Source organism: Pelophylax lessonae (genome assembly GCF_965119305.1).
Source record: "Pelophylax lessonae genome assembly, chromosome: 1".
Classification (NCBI taxonomy): Eukaryota; Metazoa; Chordata; class Amphibia; order Anura; family Ranidae; genus Pelophylax; species Pelophylax lessonae.
In genome coordinates, this window is record NC_138768.1 from 623,987,703 (window position 1) to 624,014,447 (window position 26,745).

Sequence of the window (26,745 nt, forward strand, 5' to 3'; positions counted from 1 at the left end):
GAGAATATGCTGTCCGTGGTGTAGTCTTAATATTTTTCACATACTCGTGTGTTTGGCAATTTTTTTCTAAAGTGTAAAATGTACCATTTAAAAAAAAAAAAAAAAAAAAAGTAAACTTAAAAGAGACTTCATAAAATAGGACATCTGGAAATACACAAAGCTGCAAAAGAATTCAGTGCTGCTACTTCTTTCGCTGTTTGCAGCCAGTGCTAACCTGTTTCTGTTTGTCTAGACATGCTAGTGATCTTTGTAGCAATGACATGTCGTGCTAAAAATTAATTTAAGTGTAAATTCACCATATGCCAAACGGTTATTAAAGTGTTAGTTCACTAAAAAAAAAATCTGTTGTACTGGATAGAATCCATGGTCATTCGAGGGCATTAATGTTCATGAAAATCCAATAATTGTTGGAAGCAATACATTTTGAAGAAAACATCCAGGAGGAGTTCAGTGGGTGCCATTGCTGCAGGGATCATTAATTCCCTGTCTTTTGCTTCGATACCTTGAGTCACTGATCTTGAAAAGCATGCAGATCTCAGTCAAGTCAGAATTCCTGATCAGCATGTTTGGTTCAGGTAAGTGGTGTCTCTATTCAGAGAGATCAGCAGATGGATGTTTGTTCATCTTCCTCTTCTCTTGGCTGATTCCCACCATGATGTTATCCAGGAGGGACATGCAATAGCAGTCCGTCTGTCTGTCAGACAATGAGGACCAAAAAGCTAAAGTGTCTCTGCTGTGCTTTGGTAACCCTGCAGTCTACGTTTAGATGTGTGGCTGTCATTATTGTACCTCCTGAAAGTTGATCCAAGATGGGACCACTTTTCAGAGGCCTTTAAAGTGGAGTTCCACCCATTTTTGGAACTTTAGATCTATGTAATCCCCTTTAAAATGGCTTTTACCAATGGAAACTTTTTTTTTTTTGCTAGTAAATACCTTAATTTCGGCTTTATTCCTCCTCTCCTCACTTCCTGGTCCGATCGGCGATGACGTCATTCGGCGATCCGCAGTGTCTGCTGGGATGTATTCTATTCCAGAAATCTCGCAGTAGCTGTATCTGTGCTGAGCCGTGCCTGCCCTGCCTTCGCCCCGCCTCCACCCCGCCTCCTCTCATTGAGTTGCATTGTATGAATGTATTAAGGCTGTTCTCTGCCCCGCCTCCGCCCCGCCTCCTCTCATTGAGTTGTATTGCAATACAACTCAATGAGAGGAGGCGGGGCAGAGAATGGCCTTAATACATTCATACAATGCAACTCAATGAGAGGAGGCGGGGCGGAGGCGGGGCAGGCACGGCTCAGTACAGATACAGCTACTGCGAGATTTCTGGAATAGAATACATCCCAGCAGACACTGCGGATCGCCGAATGACGTCATCGCCGATCGGACCAGGAAGTGAGGAGAGGAGGAATAAAGCCGAAATTAAGGTATTTACTAGCAAAAAAAAAAAGTTTTCATTGGTAAAAGCCGTTTTAAAGGGGATTACATACATCTATGTATTCCAACCTATTAAAAATGGGTGGAACTCTGCTTTAACCACTTGCCGACCGCCGCACGACTATCTACGTCGGCGGTCAGCCCCTCACAGGCAAACTAACGTAGGGCTACGTTGCTTGCTTGTGAGGGTCTAGGGAGCGAGCGCGCGCCCCCGGAGGCGCGCTCCCGCGTGGTCACGGACCCCCCCCCGCGCGTGTGACCAGCGGACCCGATGTCCGCCGGCCACTCGGCGATCGGCGGGGGAGAGGGAGAATGTCAGGCAGCTTGTGTAAACAAACTGCCTGTCATTCTCCTCGCTGCAAAGACACTGATCACTCGGATCTAGTATGTAAATCCGTTGATCAGTGTCCTTACAGCTAGAGCCACAGCCAATCACAGTAGAAACCACGCCCCTAGGGACACACACAGCCCCTCCCTTCCAAATAAAGTTAACCCCTTCACTACCAGTGTATTTTTACAGTAACAGTGCATATGTATAGCACTGATTACTGTAGAAATGTCACTGGTAACCCCAAAAGTGTCAAAAATGTCAGTCAAGGGTCCGATCTGTCCGCCGCAAAGTCGCAGTACCGCAAAAAAAATCGCAGATCGCCGCCATTACGCGTTAAAAAAAAAAACAACAAAAATGACAAAAATCTTTCCCTTTGTTAGTAAACGCGATAACTTTTGCGCAAACCAATCAAAATACGCTTTTTGCGATTTTTTTTTTTTACCAAACATAGGTAGCATAAAACAAATTGGCCGAAAATTTTTAAAAATTTTGATTTTTACATTTTTTTTGGGGGGGAATTTCATATAAAAAAAATGTGAAAAATATTGCTATTTTTGCAAAATTGACGCTCTTTTTTTGTTTATAGCGCATGATCAAAAAATCGCACAGGTGATCAAATACCACCAAAAGAAAGCTCTGTTTGTGGGAAAAAAAGGACGTCAAATTCGTTTAGGTACAGCGTCGCACGACCGCGCAATTGTCCGTTAAAGTCACGCAGTGCCGAATCGCAAAATACCCCCTGGTTGGAATGGGGGTAAAATCTTCCGGGGCTTAAGTGGTTAACAGGTGGTGAGGAGGTGAGATGTTGCTTACTCCCCACCTGTTTTAACTCTGTAAATTCTGCACTGCAAGGCCATAAAAACATGCTTTAACCGTTTTGAGTTTACTCTTTCTAAAATGCAGGTCTCAGTGAGCCCTTAATTTCCAAGTGTGTGTTTTTATATATTTTGACCTAAATACTTCATAGTTACTAATGAAGTCGAATATTTCATTTTTTCTTGAACACAAGGCTTTGTATTGAGGGAGTACGGGGCTTCAGTTTCCATTGCAGGTCTTCTTTAAAGTGGTTATAAAGACAAAAGGTATTCTATTGTACCTCCTTCTCCTGTGATAAGACCATACAGCTGTCCAATAACTGTTCACTTGGTGATTATTCTCTAACAATTTTAGAAGTGTCTCAAAAATTCTAAAATCTGCTATGTAGCTACGGTGCCTTGAAAAAGTATTCATACCCCTTGAAATTTTCCACATTTATTCATGTAAGTAAAATACGTAAATTTATTTTTATTTGAATTTTATGTGATAGACCAACACAAAGTGGCACATAATTGTGAAGTGGAGAAAAATGATAAATGGTTTTTAATTTTTTTTTTTTTTTTTTTTTTACAAATCATATGTAAAAAGTGTTGTGTTCTTTTTGTGTTCAGCCCCCTTTATTCCGATACCCCTAACTAAAATCTAGTGGAACCAATTGCCTTCAGAAGTCACATTTTTAGTAAATAAGAGTCCACCTGTGTGTAGTTTAATCTCAGTATCAATACAGCTGTTCTGTGAAGACCTCAGAGGTTTTTTAGAGAACCTTATATAGCCCTTTCAGACTGAGGTGCTTGACAACTGCCCACAAAACGCTGAGTGCTTTTGCGACGCTTTTCAGGCGTTAGCAGTGCACTTTTCTTAAGGACACATGACAGAACCATTTTGAGGCTCTTCCCATTCTTTTCAACGGAGAGGGGTGTTTTTGAGGCGCTTTTTTTAGCACTCCAAAGATGCTGCTTGCATGATTTTTTTCACCTCCCCAGTGTGAAAACATTCATTGATTTTAATGGGAATAGGTTTTCATGAGCTTTTCGGGTGCTTTTTTTTTTTTTTTTATCTCTTATTTTTAGTGCCAAAGTGCTTGAAAAGCCCCTCAGTGTGAAATGGCTCTTGGTAAACAAACAGCATCATGAAGGCCAAGGAACACACCAGACAGGTCAGGGATAAAGTTGTGGAGAAGCTTAAGGCCCCTTTCACACATGCTGTCCGTTTGTCCGTTTTTCATCCATCCATTGACGGATGAAAAACGGACATCAATGCATCTCTATGTAAAAACGGATGACAACTGATGATCATCAGTTAACATCCGTTTTCATCCACTTCCGTCAATGTCGGTTTTTTTGAACGGATGAATGCCCTATTTTTCATCCGTCAAAAAAACGGATCGGACGAAAATTGGATGACAACGGATGAAAAACGGATGTCAACTGATGACAACGGATGAAAAACGGATGTCAACTGATGACAATGGATGAAAAACGGATAACAACTGAAGAAAAACGGATGAAAAACGGATAACAACTGACGAAAAACGGATGAAAAACGGATGAAAAACTGATACATTTGACGTGACTGAACTGATGAACTGAACGGACCGTATGTGTGAAAGGGGCCTTAAGCAGAGTTAGGTTATAGGAAAATATTACCAGCTTTTGAACATCTTACGGAGCAATGTTCAATCCATCATCTGAAAATGTAAAGAGTATGGCACAACTGCAAACCTACCAAGACATGACCTATCCACCTAAACTGACACCTTCCAGCAGGACAATGACCGATAAACATACAGCCAGAGCTACAATGGAATGGTCTATATCAAATCATATTCATGTGTTAGAATGGCCCAGTCAAAGTCCAAACCTAAATCCAATTGAGAATCTGTGGCAAGACTTGAAAATTGCTGTTCAGACACTCTCCATCCAATCTGACAGAGCTCGAGCTATTTTGTAAAGAAGAATGGGCAACCTTTTTACTCTCTAGATATGCAAAGTTGGTAGTGACATACCCAAAAAGACTTGCAGCTGTAATTGCAGCGAAAGGTGGTTCTACAAAGTACTGACATTTTGGGGGCTGAATACAAATACCCACCACTTGTTTCAGATCTTTATTTTTAATGAATTTTGAAAACCCTTTATCATTTTTCTTCCATTTCACAATTCTGTGCCACTTTGTGTTCCATCACATAAAATCCCAATAAAATAAATTCACACTTTTGGTTGTAACATGACAAACTGTGGAAAATTTCAAGGGGTATGAATACTTTTTCATGACACTATATCTTTAAGATCCACTAACTGTGTAACCCAGTGTGGGAAGGTGGGGAATGTAACTGGATTGCCTGAAAAGTGGTAAAAAGTGTAAATTGGGGAGCTGCCAAGATTTTTCTGTGGACTGCACCAGCCAAAGTTGGATCAAAGTTTTTCTGAACTCTTTTGTGCTATAACTGTCAGTCTGTAATTGTTGGCGTTATATTACTGGCTGCATCAGCAAGAAATATGTAAAAAAAAAAAAGTGATATTTTTGGAATTGACCGATCTTCTGTTACTTGGGAAGTGTGTAGTAGGTTTTTCTTTGTACGTTGTAACTTAGGTGTTGAAAAGTTCCTCGTTGTCTAGCACAAAAATGTTTCTTTTCCACACAGTTGTTGATTAAAGGCACTAAGGGACCTTTTAGACAAGGAAGGAAATGGTTTTGAACTCTCATTGACTTCATAATACGTTTCCTTTATTAGATTAAAGCAGAAAGTGTTTAGTGTTTTCCTTAAACCCTTTGTTACAGGTCCTTCTGCATTCATGGGGAGTTTGAGTCTGGCCAATGAGCGCATGCAGGCATTAGCTCCGCGGTGACATAGTCCCACTGGACAGGAACTGGCCCAGCGAGGTAAACGTCTCGCCAGGACGCACACAACAGGGTCTAGGCTTATATCGCAGTGTATCTATTTGGCCGACAGCCCCCCCCCCCACTTCAGTGGCATGGGGTCCTGTCAGGAGATGGCACCTGCCTCTGTTCCTGGTATGGTGAGTAAGCATTCCTCCCCCCTCCCTGGTGGATTTTGGGGTGGGCGCGGGCCCCCTCCCTGGGATGGTCGAACCCTCAAACTCCTGGGTCCCCATTGGCAGTTTCCCTGGACATCAAGGCTGTGAAAGGGTGTAATGCAGTGTGATTTGCCTTCCATTCATACTAGACTCTGGATGTCTCATTAAAGAGAACATGTCGCCAAAAAAAACATCACATTAGGACTTTTTGTCCCTTTGTGTGATGGGAAATTTTTTAATTTAATGAAAGTTACACCCAAGCACTTAAACTCCATGCCCCCCACCCCCCTCATATATGCACATACAAATATAAATGCACACGGCAGGGCGCCTATGCCTAAAAATGTTGATTGTGATACATGCTTGTTGGGTATCTATTTACTCGGTGCAATCTCGGCTTTTATAGTTTACCAAAAAATGAGGTAATTTATTGCTTTTTGTGTACCCTTTTTTTTTGGTAACGTGACAAAAAGTGGAATCACCACTATTTTATTCTCTAGGGCAGTGGTCTCCAAACTGTGGCCCGGGGGCCAGATGCAGTCCTTTGCTTGCTTTTATCTGGCCTTTGGGGCAATATTTTTTTTTTTTTTATCTACGGATACCAACAATGGGGTATAATTTCCTACCAATGAAGGCACACCATTCCTCCCAATTACATCAAAGATGGGATATTGTGTTTTTCCTGGTGGCCATAGTTTGGCCCTCCTAAAGTCTGAAGTAAAAAAAAAAATGTAAAGCGTCCCGTCCCTTGCGCGCAGAAGGGAATACATACGGAAGTTGCACCCGCATATGTTCAAAACACACGTGAGGTATCGCTGCTATTGTTAGAGCAAGAGCAATAATTCTCTAACTCTAAACCAGTAACCTGTAAAAATTTTAAAGTGTCGCCTATGGAGATTTTTCAGTACTGTAGTCTGTCACCATTCCACGAGCATGTGCAGTTTTGAAGCATGACATGTTTGGTACCTATTTACTCGACGTAACATCATCTTTTACATTGTTTCCAAAAAAAGTTGCATTTGAAACACCGCTGTTCACATACACTGTCATAAAATGCAACAATCTGCATTTTTTTTTCTCTAGGGTCTCTGTTAAAAAAAACTTAATTCCCATTCGGTCATTGACGGACACAGCTCCTGATATTCATAACCATTGGGTTATACTGCCCCCTGCAGGAGTAGGACATTAGGCAGAAAATAATTCTGGCTACACATATGGGCAGTCCCAGGGGGTATACTCCCTCTCTCTACTATAGCCACTCAGTTTTTTTTCTGCCTAGTTGGGAGTTGGGAGGACCTATTTCCTTGCTGGGATCTTTGGTCCTGGCAAAAGCATTTTAGATGAAAATTTTTTTTTCTCCTGGATTTTTTCCTGTGAAATCCTACAATCAACTGCCGGCCAGGGTGGCAAGCTGGATAATCTAGATACAGTGGTCACCCCACTCTGGCCAACGAGCGCGCGCAGACCTCGGTCAGCCGCTACATAGCTCCACTGGACGGGGGGCTGGCCTCGAAGTTAAACCCCTTTTGCGAGGTCCCATACGACTGGGTCTTGGCACAAGTCACAGCATTCATCCTGGCTGACAGCCCCTCATTTCGATAGAGAGGGGTTCTGTCTGGAGCGGTTTCAAAGAAATTCTATCCTGTATTATTACATCAAGGGGAAGGCTTCTTTTATGTTTAAAATGTGTTTCGGGGTAAACTCTAATTCTACATAGGGCAGGCTCCATTGGAGTCCACCTGCTCAGCGGGGAATCTGTCGGCTGATCCCCTCTGTGCAGGCAGACGGCTGGTTTGTGTCTGCTCCGCTGATGCAGAACAGGCGCAGCCCATTCTCCTTTTACAGGCAGTTGGATGTAAACGGACCATCTGCATCTGACTGCCATCCAATCTGATCCGCCAGACTGATGGGAAACTGATCTCCATCCATCTGTTTCTAGCGGACAGGATCTGATGGCAGCGGGCGTCTGTCAACATACACACGTCTGACACCCGCTGCTCTATAGAGGAGACTGGGCGATCCAATTGGGTCCGCCTGAAATACTGATAGGCTGACTCTTATCAGTCTGCCCATGTAAAAGGGTCCTACTGCATTCTCAGCAATAAGGTAAAAAAAAAACCACCTGTGCAGCCACCCCTTATACATACCTGAGCCCCATCTTGATCTGGAGATGTACAAAGTTGTGGCTCCCCCCCCCCCCCCCTATAGGCTCAGAGATGGCAGGAGGAGCCATTGTAAGAAGAAAGGAAAAAAAAAGCTAAAGTTTACAATTAACATTCTGTTTGAGCTGACCGCACAATACCCTTGCTTCACTAAAAATGTCAGCTCTGCCCAGTTCTTTTCTGAGGAACTATAGAACACTACTTACTTACCCTTACAAGAGGAGAACTGGGCAGGACTGATGACACTGCTTGAGATTTCAGTGCAGCAGAGGCACAGGTGTTGGTTGGCCCACTACAGGAAGTAGTGCTGAAAAATATTGAGTGGTAGGATCAGCAGGTATTTTCTATAGGTTGGTGTTTTTAAAGAGACGCGGCATTGGGAAATGTCTATGTATTCTAGAAAATGTGTATTCCCCCCCGACATATCCTTTAATGACTTTCACTGTATGATGTGGACCCGTAAGGGTTGGTTTACTAAAGACTAATAGACGGTACACTTTGCAAGAGCAGTTGCACTAATTTTCCCAGAGCTTCGTGAATGTGGTAAAGTTTCACTTTAAAAAGATCATGCTTGCTCATGATTGGATGATGGAAATTCAGAGCTTTACTACATTCACTAAGCTCTGGGGAAATAAGTGCAACTTTATTTACAAAGTGCACAGTCTATTTGCCTTTAGTAAATCCCATAATTTTTACAAAAAGATTAATCAAAATGAATCCTCTAGTTTATTTTCAGTTTCTTGTGCACCTTTTTGTTTTAAAGTGCTTCTAAGGCCTAAATCATTTTACCTTAATCGATTCCTTGCATTAAGTTAAAGAATGTTTAGGCATCCGTATCCCCCCTCACCCCCTTCCCTTTACTTACCTGAGCTCTTTTTAAATCCAGCGTTGTGCCCATTTGCAGCTCTTCTCTCCCCTTACTTCCTGGCTTCACAGGCTTTGCTGAGGCAGTGGGAGCCATTGGATCCCGCTGCTGTCATTCAAAGCCAGTGATGAAGAAGAGGGGGGGGGGGGGGGCCGAGTCACACTGTGTCTGTAGACGTAGACAGTGAGGCTTGGCACGAGTTCCCCCATTGGAAGTAGCTTTCTGTGGGAGCACTCGCCAGAGGGCAGATGCCAGGAGCACCGGTGGGGGACTCAAGAAGAGGAGGTTCAGGTCTGCTCGGTCTTCCGTTGCACAGAACAAGCAAGTATAAACTTTTAGACATTTCCAGTCGCTTTAAAACAGTGGACTGTCAGTTTCCAGTTGCAAATTTTACGTTTTAGTGTTCTATGATTTGGGTATATCGCTGGCTGGCCAGGCTGAATAATATTGCATGTATTGTTAAACCTACAGCCTAATTAGCCTAAAATATAAAGGCAACTGACACTTCGAACACACACACACCAATGAGCAGTGCTCTCACCTTTGCTGTTAAATATGTTCCTCTGTCAAGTTTTACCATCCTTGCAGACATTTTTGTTTTGCAAATCTCAATAAGAAATCTGTTTATTCTGCAGGTTTTATGGCAGCTGGATATATTTCGACGTAGTTTACGAGGACTGACTGGACATGTTTGTTTGGGAGAAGCTTGTATTTTTTGCGCTTTAAAGGTAACTAATCTTAATTTAGAAAAATGATGTACTCTTGCATTCAATTTGTTAGAAAGCAGTAACATCCCCTTGTATAGTTTCAATGCAGAGAACTTGGTGCACTTACCCATAGAGCAGTAACCAAATAACCACATAAAGCACGTCTTATTTTAACCACTTGCCGACCGCCCACTGCAGATATACTGCAGCAGGCTGGCTCGGCTGCGCGGGGGGCGCGTGCGTGCCCCCGCGATGTTCTGATTTGGTTCAGAACCGATCAGTCATCGGGTCCAGGCCAATGAATTTTGGCCTGGACCTGTTGATCAGTTCTGACCAATGGCAGAACATCTGCTGCCCGTGTGATGTACACTGGCACAGGATATGATGTAATCTCCTCTCCTGGAGTCCTTTTTGGTTCCAGTGTGAGAGGAGAGAACATATTCTGTAAGCACAGAAGCACTACACTGACACCAGTACACATTTAACCCCCGTATTAACCCTTTCACTCCCTGTCACAGTGTACACTATATACAGTACAGATAAAATTTACTGATCACTGTATTGATGTCACTTGTGACTTCAGATAGTGTGAGAAGCAGTTAGTGTGGTAGTCCCAAATAGGTTCCCTGCCATATATCCCCTAATAAAGATGTAACCCCCTGATCACCCCTTAACCCTTTCACTCTCTGTAACAGTGTACGCTAATTGCAGTATACAGACAATTTACTGATCACTGTATTAGTGTCAGTAGTAACCAGTTAGTTTGGAAGGCAGTTAGGGCTAGTAAGAGGCAGTTCCAGATAGGCTTCGGGTCCCCGCCTTATATCCCCTGATCATACCCCAGTTAACCCCTTCATTGCCCTGTCACAGTGTCACTATTATAGTTTACAGATCTTTTTTCTGATCACTGTGTTAGTGTAACAGGTGACATCAGCATCAATTCAGGACCGTGTCAGATTGCCCGCCACATATTTAGTAATAGATTTTAACCCTTTGATTGCCAGTGACACACACACACACACTCTAGATACCTCCATTACTGGTATAGTGTCTGAACGGATCAATCTTTGATCTGATCAGAACTATACTAGTGTCCCCAATAGTTTAGTGTTCTCCCCCCCCCCCCCAAGAGGTGCAGAATCAGTAGATTACTGTCCCTTCCAATACACAGCGCACTAAACCGCAGTGTTAGCAGAGTCAGGCCTGCGGTTCAAACAGTCCTTGACAACCAGGTGCTTTTTACCTGTGAGTCACACTAGGTACCTATAAATTTATTGGCCAAATGTCCAAACAGAAGTAAACTAGTGAAGAGGCCTACACGATACTGAGCATGACAGATGAGAGCGATTGGGAAGCCTCACTGTCAGAATCTGGTTGAGTGTACGAACCTGTAGACAGCAGCGGCACCCTGACAGATAGCTCTGACGACGGAGTATTGGTCCCTGCTAAGGTCAGGCGTACCCGACCCCGTTTTTCTGTTGAGGTGCAACAACCACAGGGTAGGGTTCTCGTATGCAGTGTAGGTACTAGTGCCGCTCAACCTTCTGGTAAAATGACAAGCACCAGCGGCATAGTACATCCTGGTCATAGTCAAACCATAGTCAAACCAGCACTGCAGTAACACTTAATGACGTGGCGGGTCCCATAAGTGCAGTTCAAGCTGGAGCGGTGGCTAGCACAAGTAGTGTCCTATGTTTATGCTGTAAAGCGCTTTACAGATCTATTGTGGACCAAAGCAATTTATATGCCGATCAATTAATCACTGCAAATCCAAATTTGACCCTTGCCAGAGAATTTGCATTGAAACGTATCATGGTTTCCAAAGTTAAAACTTCTCTGGACCTATCCCTCTGAATCGGCATTACTAAAAAGAGTGAGTTGCGGTCATATTAGTCCACTGACCAAATTCACCATGTACCTGTGTTCTCTTCTGCCATGGCCAGGACTAGATATGAGCAAATCTAGCGGTGCATTCACTTCAGTGACAATGAACTCTGTCGTCCTCGGGGTGACCTTGAATTTGACCGGCTCCACAAAATTCGGCCTCTCTTAAACCACTTCAACAAGAAGTTTGCAGCCTTGTATATGCCCCCAACAAGCTGTCTGCGTTGATGAGTCCCTGATAACATTTTCTGGCCGCCTTTCTTTCAACCAGTTTCTCCCCAGCAAGCATGCCAGATATGGGGTCAAGATGTATCATCTCTGTCACAGGGCAACAGGCTACACATGTAGTTTTCCGGGTTTACGAGGGAAATGATAACAATGTGGAGCCCCCCAACTGCCCAGACCACATGGGGAGCAGTGGCAAGATTGTTTGGGACTTGGTGTCACTCTTATTCGGAAAGGGTACCATTTGTAAGTGGACAACTTCTATACAAGCGTGCCACTTTTTAGACATTTTGGAATTGGCGTATGTGGCACTGTGCAACCTAATTGCCGAGGCTTCCCCCAACGGCTTGTAGATTCCCAACTTAGACGGGGGGAGAGAGCCTGCTTGAAGAGTAATTGCTTGCAGTGAAGTGGAGGAACACACGGAATGTTTTTGTTCGGATCTCCATTCACGCAGATACGACAGTCCAAATTGCAACGGTGACTGGTGTTGTGAAGCCCCTCTGTGTCCAGGAATACAACCTTAACGTGGGAGGGGTGAACTTCAATGACCACATGATGGCGCCATACTTAGTTGCCCATAAGGCCAGACGCTGGTACAAAAAAAGTGTCTGTATACTTATTTCAATTGGCTCTGCTGAACGCTTATGTGCTATACAAAGCTTCAGGAAGAAGTGGATCCTTCCTAAAATTCCAGGAAGAGATCATCACAGCCCTTCTGTATCCAAGAGGTGCTGTGGCCCAAATTCACTATCCAGATGCAGTAAGCCGGCTGCATGAGAGACGTTTTCCAGAAGTCCTCCCTGGTACCCCTACCCAAAGAGCAACCCAAAGAAGATGTTGTGTCGGTAGTAAATGCGGATTTAGGCGTGACACCCGTTATTTTTGTCCCTCCTGACCAGGCTAACCTGATCTCTGCATTGGCGACTATTTCCGTCCCTACCACACACTAGTAGATTATTTGTATAGGGAACAGCACGGCACTATCTAGGGCACCCTTTTTTACACAGGGTCTAAAAAGATTTTGGTTAACGCATTTTGAGAGACCCTAGCCTGAAAGAGTTTTTTTTTTTACAGTTACAAAAAAAAAAGCCAAAGACTTTCCTACTTTACTGTACTTTATAATATACTGTTATCATGTAATGTTTTATTGTTACTGTGTTTTATTGTTAACCATTGTTTGCTTTGCAGGTACGCCCATTAGCTGCGGCACAGATTTTTTTATTCTGACAGCAACAGTGTTTGCTCTCACCATTTATGTAATCGATGATTGTAGCGCTGTAGGAGGTGATTTCACCACTATCACAGTTAAAAAAAGAGCATATATGGCGAAGCATAGGGGATGGGGTGGACACTGAGGGCGGATCTCCCCTATGCTTCGCCATATATTTTCTAACCCTTTTCTTGGCAGAGATTTCTTTATCCACATCAATCAATGCGAATAGAGGAATCTGCTATGTTCTTTTTTTTTTTTTCCTTCAGCCCATGGGCTGAATGAAAAAAAGAGCAAACATTGCATGTATGCCCATCATTAGAAGTGGGTGGATGCTCGGAGGTGGGCATACCACACACTTTCTGGTATTGTTTTTTACTGCCAGTGGACAGCTTTCATGTAAAAGCAATCCTAGCAGCCGCTAGACTACTTTTACAAGCAGTGTAAAAAGGGCGTAAATTGTTGATTTCACTCCTCACTACCTATCACAGTTTCGGAGGCCATGAAATGCCAAGATAGCACAACCCCCCCCCCCCCCAAATTACCCCTTTTCAGAAAGTAGACACCCCAAGGTATTTTCTAAGAGGGATGGTGAGTATTTTGCAGCTCTCATTTGTTTAGGAAGAAAGAAAAGGTAAAATGTATTTATTTTTTTTTGTATTGTTTCTTCAATTTTCAAAACTTGGTAAGAAAAAGCGAAATCTGCAAAATACTAAAAATGCCTCTTAGCAAATAGCTTAGGGTGCCTATGTTCTGAACAGGGGTCATTTGGGGGGGGGGTTTGTGCCATCTTGGCATTTCACGGCCTCTGAAACTGTGATAAGTAGTGAGGAGTGAAATCAACAATTTCCGCCCTTAGAAAGGCAGTGATTGGTTTTCGGGGTCCTGTACACAGCTAGACTGTCAAAAAGTCTCACACATGGGGTATCCCCATACTCTGGAGAAGCAGCAGAATGTATTTTGGGATGTAATTCCACATATACCCATGGCATGTGTGAGCAATATATAATTTCAATGACCACTTCGTGTAAAAAAAAAAAAAAAAGCACACCACCCCGGTGTGAAAGCATTCATTGATTTCAAGAAGCATGTTTCTTAAGCTTTTTAGTTGCTTTTTTTTTTTTTTTTATTTCGAAACACAACGCTTGAAAAAAATTCCTCAGTGTGAAATGGCTCCAAAGGTATCCATAATCCCTCCACCAGAAAAAAATGAAAACCTCATTATTACTAACACCGTCAAGATGGTGAAGTAAAATTAGGAAATAAATATTATTGCTGTTGGTTACTATATCAAGTTACTATTTATGCTGCTTTATATAAAGCCAGATTTCTCTTAGTATTGTCATTATTTTTAAGATTATATTGTCAATGTGGAGCTTGGTGGTCAAAGCCCCTGGGGGTGATCTATTGGGGCAGTGTCCCTTTACATTCACCAAAGGTTAAAATATCCTATAAAGGTGAACTGACATTTGTCAGGTAGTAAAAATGTATACATTTTCTTAGGAGCCTGGAAGAAATGTAATACGTGTGTGTGTGTGTGTGTGTGTGTGTGTGTGTGTGTGTGTGTGTGTGTGTTTTTTTTTTTTTTTTAATATTTATCCTCTGCTATGGTTTAACATTGGAATTATATTTGCTTTCACACATACTTTTTAGAAAATTAGTATCAGGAGTCACAAATATACTGTTACAGGAGATATTACATTGGTACTTTTTTTTTTTAGATTTCTTTGGCTAAGGATTTTGTTACTGTTTAAAATATTTTATAGTAAACTGTTAACTATTGTCGGTGATTTGTCTGCAGTCATTATTTGCACAGTTTCAAACAAGTCGGGAAAAGGTCCTTCCATCTGATGCTATGAGGCTCGCCCTTGCAGAGAGCTTTAAAGACGAGCACCGTTTTCAGCTTGGCCTCATGGATGATGCTGCAGAATGTTTTGTGAGTAGTCTTGTGATTAATTTGCTTTAACACTAATCCTTGAACAATGATCAACAAGCAGTGCAAGTGTAATTCTGGCTATTAGTACACTCATGTACACTGTTTAGAGACTTTTTCCTTTGGTACTCTTTATTGCAGTTTTTTTGACACTGCTTTTGTAACTAAATGATGGTTTTGTAAAACTTGAGAAACTGTTTTTTTGCATTGATTCACATTCGTGCTCATTTGTTTACGTACCCTGGCAGAATTTATGATTTCTTGGCTATTTTTCCGAGAATATGAATGATAACACAAACACTTTTTTTCTTTCACTCATGGTTAGTGTTTGGCTAAAGCCATTTATTATTAATCCACTTTATTTACTCTTTTTAAATCATGACAACATAAACTTCCCAAATGACCCTGATCAAATGTTTACATACCCTGGTGATTTTTGGCTTGATAACATACACACAAGTTGACACAAAGGGATTTAAATAGCTATTAAAGGTAACCATCCTCACCTGTGATCTGTTTTTGTGTTATTAGTGTGTGTGTATAAAAGGTCAATGAGTTTCTGGACTCCTGACAGACCCTTGCATCGTTCATCCAGTGCTGCACTGATGTTTCTGGATTCTGAGTCATGGGGAAAGCAAAAGAATAGTCAAAGGATCTGTGGGAAAAGGTAGTTGAACTGTATAAAACAGGAAAGGGATATAAAAAGATATCCATGAAATTAAGAATGTTCAAACTCTAATCAAGAAGTGGAAAATGAGGGGTTCTGTTGAAACCAAACCAAGGTCAGGTAGACCAACTAAAATTTCAGCCAGAACTGCCAGGAAAATTGTTCGGGATGGAAAGAAAAACCCACAAATAACTTTAGGTGAAATACAGGACTCTGAAAACATGGGATGGTGCTGTTGCACTATAAGGAGGCACTTGAAGAAAGATGGGCTGCATGGTCGAGTTGCCAGAAGAAAGCCCTTACTACGCAAATGCCACAAAGTCTGCCACTTACAATACGCCAAACAGCACAGAGACAAGCCTCAAACCATCTGGCACAAAGTCATTTGGAGTGATGAGACCAAAATGAAGCTTTTTGGCCACAACCATAAACTCTACATTTGGAGAGTCAAAAAGGCCTATGATAAAAGGTATACCATTCCTACTGTGAAACACGGAGGTGGGTCGCTGATGTTTTGGGATATGTGAGCTACAAAGGCACAGGAAATTTGGTAAGAATTGATGGTAAGATGAATGCAGTATGTTATCAAAAAATACCGGAGGAAAATTTGCATTCATCAGCCCGGAAGCTGTGCATGGGACGTACTTGGATATTCCAACATGACAATATACCTAAACACAAGGCCAAGTCGACCTGTCATTGGCTACAGCAGAATAAAGTGAAGGTTCTGGAGTGGCCATCTCCGTCCCCTGACCTCAATATCATTGAGCCACTCTGGGGAGATCTCAGACGTGCAGTTCATGCAAGACAGCCCAAGAATTTGCAGTATCTGGAGGCTTTTTGCCAGGAAGAATTGGCAGCTTTACCATCTGAGAAGATAAAGAGCCTCATCCACATTTTGCCACAAAAGACTTCAAGCTGTCATTGATGTTAAAGGGGGCAATACATGATATTAAGAACTGGGGTATGTAAACTTTTTTTTTTGATCAAGGTCATTTGGGTAGTTTCTGTTGTCGTTATGATTTAAAAAGGGTAGACGCAGTTGATTTGATAGTAAATGGCTTCAGCCAAACACTAACCATGAGTGAAAGAAAAGTGTTTGTGTTATTCATATTCTCTGAAAAAATGGCTAAGAAATCATAAATTCTGCCAGGGTATGTAAACTTATGAGCACAGCTGTAACTGCCTTGTTGCGAGTTCAGAATTGTTCTCTGTGACGTTTGACCACGCTTGAGTATATAATACATGGCACTGTTCATAGTGCCAGATTGCTTTATTTCTAGAATACCGCATGGAAAAAGTCATCAGTCCGAAACAAAGTTTGTACATTTAGCATTCATCTTGTTCTGCTAACTGCCTTGATAGCCAGATACCTTTTTAGCTGCCAATGTTATCATTACTTTTGTCGACACTGTAACTAAGCCTTCAAAAATAAGGAGTAAAAGGGCTCTCTTTCACATGCAGCAGCCCGTGCTTCCTCTTTTGAGTCACTGCATCTTTTAACCCCAAAAGGCCTGCACTATTGTGCCATATCTGTGTGCATTGCATGTGGTTGCAGGGCAATTGTGGCACAAAACTTAATTCTATGGATGCCTTTGCAACTTGGGGGGGTGTTCAGGGAAAGGCGGTAAAATTGCAGCTCAAGTCCTTGCTTTGGCAGGACTAAAATTGGAACAATGCAGAGAAGATTAGCATGGCCCCTGCCCAAGGATGACACGCAAATTTGTGAAGTGTTCCATAGAGGGAAAAAAAATGCAGCTCAACCGCCTGTTTTTATCACACAAACCCCCCCCCCCTCCTCAATCACAAGTATAGACTAGGTCCAAGGAGGGAGCCCCACCTAAAATACACTGAACAAAAGTATAAACGCAACATTTTTGTTTTTACCCCCATTTTTCATTAGCTGAACTCAAAGGTCTAAGACTTTTTCTAATGTCCTAAAAGGCCTATTTCTCTCAAACATGGTTCACAAATCTGTCTAAATCTGTGTTAGTGAGCACTTCTCCTTTGCCTAGATAATCCATCCACCTCACAGGTGTGGCATATCAAGATGCTGATTAGACACCATGATTATTGCACAGGTGTGCCTTAGGCTGGCCATAATAAAAGCCACTCTAAGGGTCCTTTCACACGGCCGCTCCGTGTGTCCGCAAATCATCCTATTTTTTTGCGGATGATTTGCGGACATAATGTAAGTGAATGGCACTGCGGATGTCAGCGGAATACCATCCGCTGACATCCGATTTTCCTCCTTTCAGTTCTGTTCCGTTTTTTCAAATGGAACAGAACCCCATTTTTTCTTCCATGTAAAAAACGGAAAGGAAGGAAAATCGGATGTCAGCGGTGTCATCCGCTGACATCCGCAGTGCCATATACTTACATTATGTCCGCATATCTACATTATGTCCGCATATCATCCGCAAACGGATGGGATGATATGCGGGCACACGGAGCGGATGACAGAAATGTCATCCGCTCCGTGGAAAAAAAAAAAAAAAGTCCCGCAGCAGACCTTTCACGCGGAGCGGCCGTGTGAAAGAAGCCTAAAATGTGAATTTTTACTGTAAGGGGGGTCCGAAAACCAGTCAGTATCTGGTGTGACCACCATCTGCCTAACGCAGTGTAACACATCTCCTTTGCATAGAGTTAATCAGGTTGTTGATTGTTGCCTGTGGAATGTTGGTCCACTCCTCTTCAATGGCTGTGCGAAGTTGCTGGATATTGGCAGGACCTGTAACATGCTGTCGTATACGCTGCTCCAGAGCATCCCAAACATGCTGAATGGGTGACATGTCCGGTGAGTATGCTGGCCATGCAAGAACTGGGATGTTTTCAGCTTCCAGGAATTGTGTACAGATCCTTGCACCATGGGGCCGTGCATTATCATGCTGCAACATGAGGTGATGGTCGTGGATGAATGGCACAACAATGGGCCTCAGGATCTCCTCATGGTATCTCTGTGCATTCAAAATGCCATCAATAAAATGCACCTGTGTTCGTTGTCCATAACATACGCCTGCCCATACCATAACCCCACCCCCCACCATGGGCCACTCGATCCAGAACGTTGACATAAGCAAACCGTTCACGAGAACCTGATGAGCTTCCCTGAGACGGTTTCTGACAGTTTGTGCAGAAATTCTTTTGTTATGCAAACTGACTGTTGCAGCAGCTGTCTGGGTGGCTGGTCTCAGATGATCTTGGAAGTGAAGATGCTGGATGTGGAGGTCCTGGGCGGGTGTGGTTACACGTGGTCTGCGGTTGTGCGGCCGGTTGGATGTACTGCCAAATTCTCTGAAACTCTTTTGGAGACGGCTTATGGTAGAGAAATGAACATTCAATTCACGAGCAACAGCTCCGGTGGACATTCCTGCAGTCAGCATGCTAATTGCAACGCTCCTTCAAAACTTGCCACATCTGTGGCATTGTGCTGTGTGATAAAACTGCACATTTTAGAGTGGCCTTTTATTGTGGAGAGCCTAAGGCACACCTGTGCAATAATCATGCTGTCTAATCAGCATCTTGATATGCCACACCTGTGAGGTTGAAGGATTATCTCGGCAAAGGAGAAGTGCTCACTAACACAGATTTAGCCAGATTTGCGAACAATATTTTGAGAGAAATAGACCTTTTATGTACATGGAAAGTCTTAGATCTTTGAGTTCAGGCCATGAAAAATGGGGGCAAAAAACAAAAGTGTTGCGTTAATTATAATTTTGTTCAGTGTATACTGTATTGGTGGAATGCTTCTGCACCTTCTTATGAAACTTGGAAGGAGTAAACTCAATGTGTTCTCTTACTTGGTTAACACTTTGCTCGTACCAGCATGCACAATAAAAATAATAAAGAAAAATATATATTTTTTTTAAATCGCTCAACTAGTTTTGCAATGGCATCCTCCTAATCCATAGCTTACTGTCCACATACTGAAAGCCTTAATTTCTTTGACCTGAAGCAAAATAAGGCCTCACCTTTTGGATATAGGCCTTAGCCATTTAACAATTCAGTAGTTGGGCCTCTGTGACCAATACAAGCTCTGGTATTAGAATGCTAAAAGATGAGGTATAGCTTAGTTTTGTCTGAAAAAAAGTATAAAGGGTTTTTTTGATGTACATGCTCAGGCATTAAGACCACATTCACACTGGGGATTTAGGCCGGTGCGAATTGTAGCAGCAGGAATCTTCTGATTCCTGCTGCGACTCTGAGTGGCTAGGTGGGGACTCCACCACTATTGACTATAATTACAGGTCGCCCATGGCCGTAGCTATTCGCGGCTCTCTGAAAGCCTGCGATTACCTGCAGCCACCAGCAGCCTGTCATTTTTTTGGGGAATGGATTGGCGAGTGCTCAGAGCCTCAACAGGAATTAAGATTCCTGCCACTACAATTTTCATCAGCCTAAATAGACAGCATGATTGTGGCCTTAAATAAAACTTATAATTGCTGTTTTACATCTGCTCCTCAGCTATAGCATATAAAGTTGGTACTACTGACAGGTTCACTACTGAGCGAGCAGAGATAGAAAAGGATAAGTTCACTTTAGTAATATATGATAAACCACAGTTGCCAGCGTTCTAGATTTAATATACTTTTCATTATTACAAGTACTGGTACACAACTTTTGTATTAGTAGTTTATGGCAAATTAATGTAAAACTCAGATCGTTGTATCAGAACAAGTGTGAAACAATGTCAACATAACAATTACAATTTTTTTAATTTTTTTTTTTAGTTCCTACTTTGTTCATTCCTAAATTGGATCATTTTATGTAATGTGTTTGTTGTAATTTTCAGGAGAACATTCTACAAAGAATTCATTTCCATATAGTGCCAAATAGTGAGGGTGACATGTGCACTTCAAAGTCCTGCATAACCCATCAGAAGTTTGCAATGACTCTTTATGAGCAGGTAGGAACCTTGTTTTTCACCTTAAGACTACACACATTTGTCTTTATTGCCTTGCCTTATAAATGTAATTTTTTTTTTTTTTCCCTTAGTGTGTTTGTCGTAGCTGTGGAGCATCATCTGATCCCTTGCCTTTTACGGAGTTTGTTCGTTACATTTCCACTACAGCACTTTGGTAAGATTTCCGGTTACTTTTTTTAAGCTAAAATTGTACATATGTATGTGTGGATTAATGTACGTTTATGCATTTGCAGGTTTTACCTGGTTAAAACCCTAAATGTATGTTTTAGCAAAGAATCAGTATGACTCTGCAGTACATGCATGTTTCCCCATGTTTTATTTTTTTAAACACCCTGCAAGTACAGCAAAATCTGGATCCTGACAGAAATGCAGTTCACTTGTAACAGCTTGTGCACTCTGTGGTTACCTACAGGCATCATTCCGTTCTGCGCCCCCCCCCCACTCTGTAACCCCACTAAACCGGAAGTGACAATTTATGTCGTCACTAACTATTCTGCCTCTTTGTTTACCTGGCCACCAGTAGCCAAGAAAGCAGCCAATCAAAACGATCAGTGTCTGATAGACCCCAGATCTCTCCATAAAGAGGACCTATCATGGCCTATGCTGTCACAAGGGATGTTGGTCATCCTTTGTGGTAGCAATAAAATTATCCAAAAAAAAGTTTATATATATATATATATATATATATATATATATATATATATATATATATATATATATATATATATATATATATATATATATATATATATATATATATATATATATATATATATATATATATATATTTTTTTTTTTTTTTTTTTTTTCTAAAGTGTCCCCTTCCCACTATACTCATGTGCTAATGCAAAGGCATATAATATTACTCCTGCACGCATATTTATACGGTGATCACATCACACATGTGCGGTATTGTCACAAACGTCGGAGCGAGAGCAATAATTCTAGCACCAGACCTCCAGTGCAACTCTCAACTGGTAACTGGTAAAGGCGTTTAAAGCATTGCCTATGGAGAATTTTAAGCACCGTAGTTTGCTGCCATTCCATGGGCAGATGCAATTTTAAAACCTGATATGTTGGGTATCTATTTACACGACGTAACATCTTTCACATTATGCAAAAATAAATGGGCTAACTTTACTGTTTCTTTTGATTCATGAATGTGTTTTTTTTTTTCCCCAAACAATTGCGTTCGAAAGACCGCTGCGCAAATACGCTGTGAGAAAATTGCAACACACACCATTTTATTCTATAGGGTCTCTGCTAGAAGAAAAAGTGTGTATGTATGTGTGTATATATGTATGTATGTATGTGTGTGTGTATATATATATATATATATATATATATATATATATATATATATATATATATATATATATATATATATATATATATATATATATGTAAAATCCTATTTTTGCTAGAAAATTACTTCGAACCGCCAAAAAAAAAAATTTATATATATATATATATATATATATATATATATATATATATATAAATTTTTTTTTTTGGCGGTTCGAAGTAATTTTCTAGCAAAAATAGGATTTTTACATGTAGGAGCGAAGTGTCAGAGTAGGCTTGGGAAGGAAGTGGTTAAACTAATTGTAAAGTTTTTTTTTATTTTTCCCCGATCCTTCTCTTCTTGGGGCTCCCCACCGGCGTTCCTGGCTCCTAATGTCTTTCTCCTGCGGTTTGCTCTCAAGTTATCTCTGTTCTGATACTATTGTCTGTTTAGGAACCCCCAAGAACATTACCAGTGTTTTGATAAAATTCACATTGAGATTAATTTGGTAATCTTTGTAAATTTAGTTAAAACATCCCTGTAATGCTTTAGTTGCTTGTGCTATGTAATTTGGAGTTTACATGATGTGCATTCAGCTCTTTCTGGAGCTTAGGAGGCTTTAGTGCACAAAGTCCAGAAAGACATAGATGAGCGAGTTTGAGGTGGAGGAACTTGACTGGCCTGCAGAGAGTCCTGACCTCAACTCGCTAGAACACCTTTGGGAGGAATTAGAGAGGAGGCTGCGAGCCATGCTTTTGCGTCCAACATCAGTTCCTAATTTCACAAATGCGCTTCTGGAAGAGTGGTCAAACATTCTCTTAGACCCACTCCTAAACCTTGTGGACAGCTTCCCAAAAGAGCTGAAGCTGTTATAGCTGCAAAGGGTGGGCCAACTCAGTCTTGAACCCTATGGACTAAGATGCCGTTAAAGTTCGTGTGGGTGTAAGGCAGGCGTCCCAATACTTTTGGTGACGTGTGTGTGTGTGTGTGTGTGTGTGTGTGTGTGTGTGTGTGTGTGTGTGTGTGTGTGTGTGTGTGTGTGAAGTAGTGAGTATACAGCTTTTATAACAGTGTGAATTGGCTGTCCCCTCAAATTGACCCCATACACAGCCAGTATTGTCTAAATTGCGAGTGAGTACACCCCTAAATTACAATGTCCAAATTAGCTATTTTCCCTCCCCGGCATCGTGACTCGTTAGTGTTACAAGGTCTCAGGTGTGAATGGGGAGCAGGTGTGTTAAATTTGGTGGTATGGCTCTCACTCTCTCATACTGGTCACTGGAAGTTCAACATGGCACCTCATGGCAAAGAACTCTCTGAGGATCTGAAAAAAAGAATTGTTGCTCTACATAAAGATGGCCTAGGCCAGTGATGGCGAACCTTGGCACCCCAGATGTTTTGGAACTACATTTCCCACGTTGCTCACCTACACTGCAGAGTGCATGAGCATCATGGGAAATGACACTTTGCTACAATGTAAAGTAGTGAGTGTACAGCTTATATAATGGGGTAAATTTGCTGTCCCCTCAAAAAAAAAATCCCCGCAGCCATTAATGTCTAAACCACTGGCAACAAAAGTGAGTACACCTCTTTAGTGAAATATGTCCAAATTGGGCCCAAAGTGTCAATATTTTGTGTGGCCACCATTATTTTCCAGCACTGCCTTAACCCTCTTGGGCATGGAGTTCACCATAGCTTCACAGGTTGCCACTGGTGTCCTCTTCCACTCCTCCATGATGACATCACGTAGCTAGTGGATATTAGAGAGCTTGTGCTTCTCCACCTTCTGTTTGAGGATGCCCCCTCAGATGCTCAGCCAAGCATGTCTCCAGACCTAAACCTCCTCTTTTGAGGTGTGTTTGGGGTCATTATCATGTTGGATTGCTTCCCTGCAGCCCAGTCTCTGAAGTGAGGGGATCATGCTCTGCTTAAGTATGTCACAGTACATGTTGGCATTCATGGTTCCCTCAATGAACTGTAGCTCCCTAGTGCCAGCAGCACTCATGCAGCCCCAGACCATGACACTCCCACCACCATGCTTGACTATAGGCAAGACAAACTCGTTTTTGTAATCCTCACCTGGTTGCCGCTACACATGCTTGACACCATCTGAACCAAATCAGTTTATCTTGGTCTCATCAGACCACAGGACATGGTTCCAGATATCCATGTCCTTAGTCTGCTTGTCTTCAGCAAACTGTTTGAGGACTTTTTTGTGCATCATCTTTAGAAGAGGCTTCCTTCTGGGATGACTGCCATGCAGACCAACTTGATGCAGTATGCGTCTGAGCACAGACAGGCTGACCCCCCCCCCCCCCCCCCACCCCTTCAACCTCTGCAGCAATGCTGGCACCACTCATACATCTATTTCCCAAAGACAACCTCTGGATATGACGCTGAGCACATGCACTCAACTTCTTTGGTTGACCATGGCGAGGCCTGTTCGGAGTGGAACCTGTCCTGTTAAACTGCTAGATGGTATTGGCCACCGTGCTGCAGCTCAGTTTCAGGGTCTTGGCAGACTTCTTATAGCCTAGGTCATCTTTATCTAGAGCAACAATTCTTTTTTTTAGATCCTCAGAGAGTTCTTTGCCATGAGGTGGTGGGTGGCTGGCTGGCTGGTACCCTGTGGTGGGTGGCTGGCTGGCACCCTGTGGTGGGTGGGTGGCTGGCTGGCACCCTGTGGTGGGTGGGTGGCTGGCTGGCACCCTGTGGTGGGTGGGTGGCTGGCTGGCACCCGGTGGTGATGGGTAGCTGGCTGGCTGGCACCCGGTGGTGATGGGTAGCTGGCTGGCTGGCACCCGGTGGTGATGGGTAGCTGGCTGGCTGGCACCCGGTGGTGATGGGTAGCTGGCTGGCTGGCACCTGGTGGTGGTGGCTGGCTGACACCCTGTGATGGTGGGTGGCTGGCACCACACCCTGTGGTGGGTGGATGGCTGGCACAGGGGCTGGGTGGCTGGCTGGCACTGGGCTGCTATGTTACACTCCCGAGAGAGTAGTCCTAAATCCAGACGAGGCTGTCCAAGGCGAGGGAGACAGCCTAAGAAGGCAGAAGGATAGGCCCAGGCACGTGGCGCAACATACGCAATGATGTCATGACAATATCGGTAATGTTGGCAATTTCCGGGGCCGATATCGATATATCGGTCGGGAAAAGTGAATAATATATGTATGTGTGTGTAAATATAGATGGATAGAGAATGAACCAGCCCTAATTAAAAGTGTGCCTACTATATACACATGAAACCAGCAATTTGCACCACCCTTGTATTTTTAGTCCTATGATTTGATTTAAATGATAAATATTTCTGATTGATGACATTTGGAGTACCCTTAAAGTCCCAGTGGAGTTTTCTCTCGCCCTACGCTTTTTCTGAGAGACAGGGCATCTCTCAGAAACATCCCTCTACGCTCACCCACAAGGTGGTATTCCTCATATCTACAGGGCAAGCGTCCAATCTGGCAACCTTCTCCTAATCTTAGCATGAAAGTGTGTAAATAAGGACCCAAAAGCTCTAACACTACCAGCTATTTGAAATATCACATATTATAAATGTTACATTTTTAAACACAAAGCGTATTCCTATGAAAATATTAGATTAAAAAACAGTCAAAAACATTTCTCTTTGGTTTCAGCCATGAGTGGCAGGAAAAATTACTCTACTCTACACTCTGATTTCAAGTGAGTCATGGGCTATATAAGCTTTTGTTAGGAAAGTTTTTTTTTTTTTTTATTTTATTTTTTTCCAATCTTCGGATAAATAATGCACAGTTACAGAGGCGTGGGAGGTTTTTAGCATGTTAATGTTTTATTTAAATTGCTGCCTTTTTCAATTGTGACTCAGTCTGAAAGTGCACCATGTTATTTGGGCCCAGGGTTCCAGACACAAGCAGATGTTCTTTCACTGAACTGCTGCGTTGCCTCGTTGTGCTCCTTCCTCAATTTGCTGTAAGAGCAACAAAGAGCTGTTAGCTTATAAATCCTGACCTCCAGAGTGCAAATCATTTACTGTCAATGTTTTCAAAAACTACTTTACTACATGTCTGATTATGTGATCTCTCTGTAATTTAGCTACTGCGTGCCTTCGCTAATGTGCTCTAACCTTTGGTAGAAATGAGTACATGTGATATAAATGTATGGAGCCTTACAAATGCCTTATTTCATGTTCTTTCAAGATTGTTTCTTTATTCTCAGTCACCTTGTAGATTATTCAAAATGGAGATGTAGCACAGAATCGATTACATTTGGCGCAGACATTTTGGATGCAGAGTTTTAGAATGTAGAGGTTTTTGGGTCTTGATTTGTGTTGTAACATGATGTAAGTTTGGGCTAGAAATACAATCCTGTGCTGTGATCGTTTAGTTGGTAATTTATTGTGACCAGCAAGCTGCTGGTCTAGTCTGAGGTTGAGGATTTAGCTTTGCTCTCTGGCAGGAGTATCTGGATCACATAAAGGGCTGTGTGTAAAACCGTCCCCTCGTATGTATATATGTCACTCTGGAGTTCATCTTTATTAATATAGTCTGGGGTATGTGTCTCACTCATGATTACCTATTTCTCTTATGTCCTCCGACAGTCGCCGCCCATTCAGTCTTCACTAATGGGATATTGCTTCCTCTCCGCAGGAGTTTCTAGGCATAAGACTTGTAAAACAATTCATCTACATAGTCACACCCATGGGGGCTGTCCTTCTAGTCCAATACCCACCTGCAATAGCCATCCCAACTCAGTTTGCCTTCTGCCTAGCTTAGGAGTGGATAGGCTTCCCTGTGCTGAGGCTACAGTCTCAGCCTTCTTCTTTTCTTTTATGATTTATTTTCTAAAAATTTCATTTTTCTTTACATTGCTAGCTGTTTTATCAGCGCTAGTTAGTTGGATCTTCGGATGAAGACGGCTTTTGCGGAGCTGGGAATCGGACTGACCGTCCTGGTTTTCCAGGACAGAGGGTCAGATGGAATCCCAGCCTACCATTGAGCGTTTCGCAGGCTATGTGTTCGCCCTGGCCTCGCTTACGACCCATCCCTGTCCTCAGGGATGCAGCCTGTGAGGTGGCTACCTCACTGGACACAGCATAGGTTCGTCCGTGCACTACTAGTGTTTTGCGTTTCTGGCTGACGGCACTCCCCTGCCATCTGAGGGTGGGCGGTTTCCTGTTTGATATGAGGCACCCCACGCCATCGGGTACAGGTAAGTACACTCTGTGTGGGGCCTCTGTCTGGGGTCGGCAGTCCTGTGTGTCTCCCTGGTCCCAGTCCCTGCAGGGTTT

The 26,745-nt window shown here is 42.5% G+C and overlaps 1 protein-coding gene across 1 annotated transcript in view; it reads left to right on the top strand.

The window, feature by feature from the left end:
• Positions 1–26,745, top strand: part of USP53 (ubiquitin specific peptidase 53) — a 73,197-nt gene that overhangs the window by 13,102 nt on the left and 33,350 nt on the right. The window contains exons 2-5 of the mRNA XM_082242999.1: positions 9,276–9,368; positions 14,471–14,605; positions 20,062–20,175; positions 20,265–20,347. Coding sequence (XP_082099125.1) covers positions 9,276–9,368; positions 14,471–14,605; positions 20,062–20,175; positions 20,265–20,347 — 425 coding nt within the window. The remainder of the gene's footprint in view (positions 1–9,275; positions 9,369–14,470; positions 14,606–20,061; positions 20,176–20,264; positions 20,348–26,745) is intronic.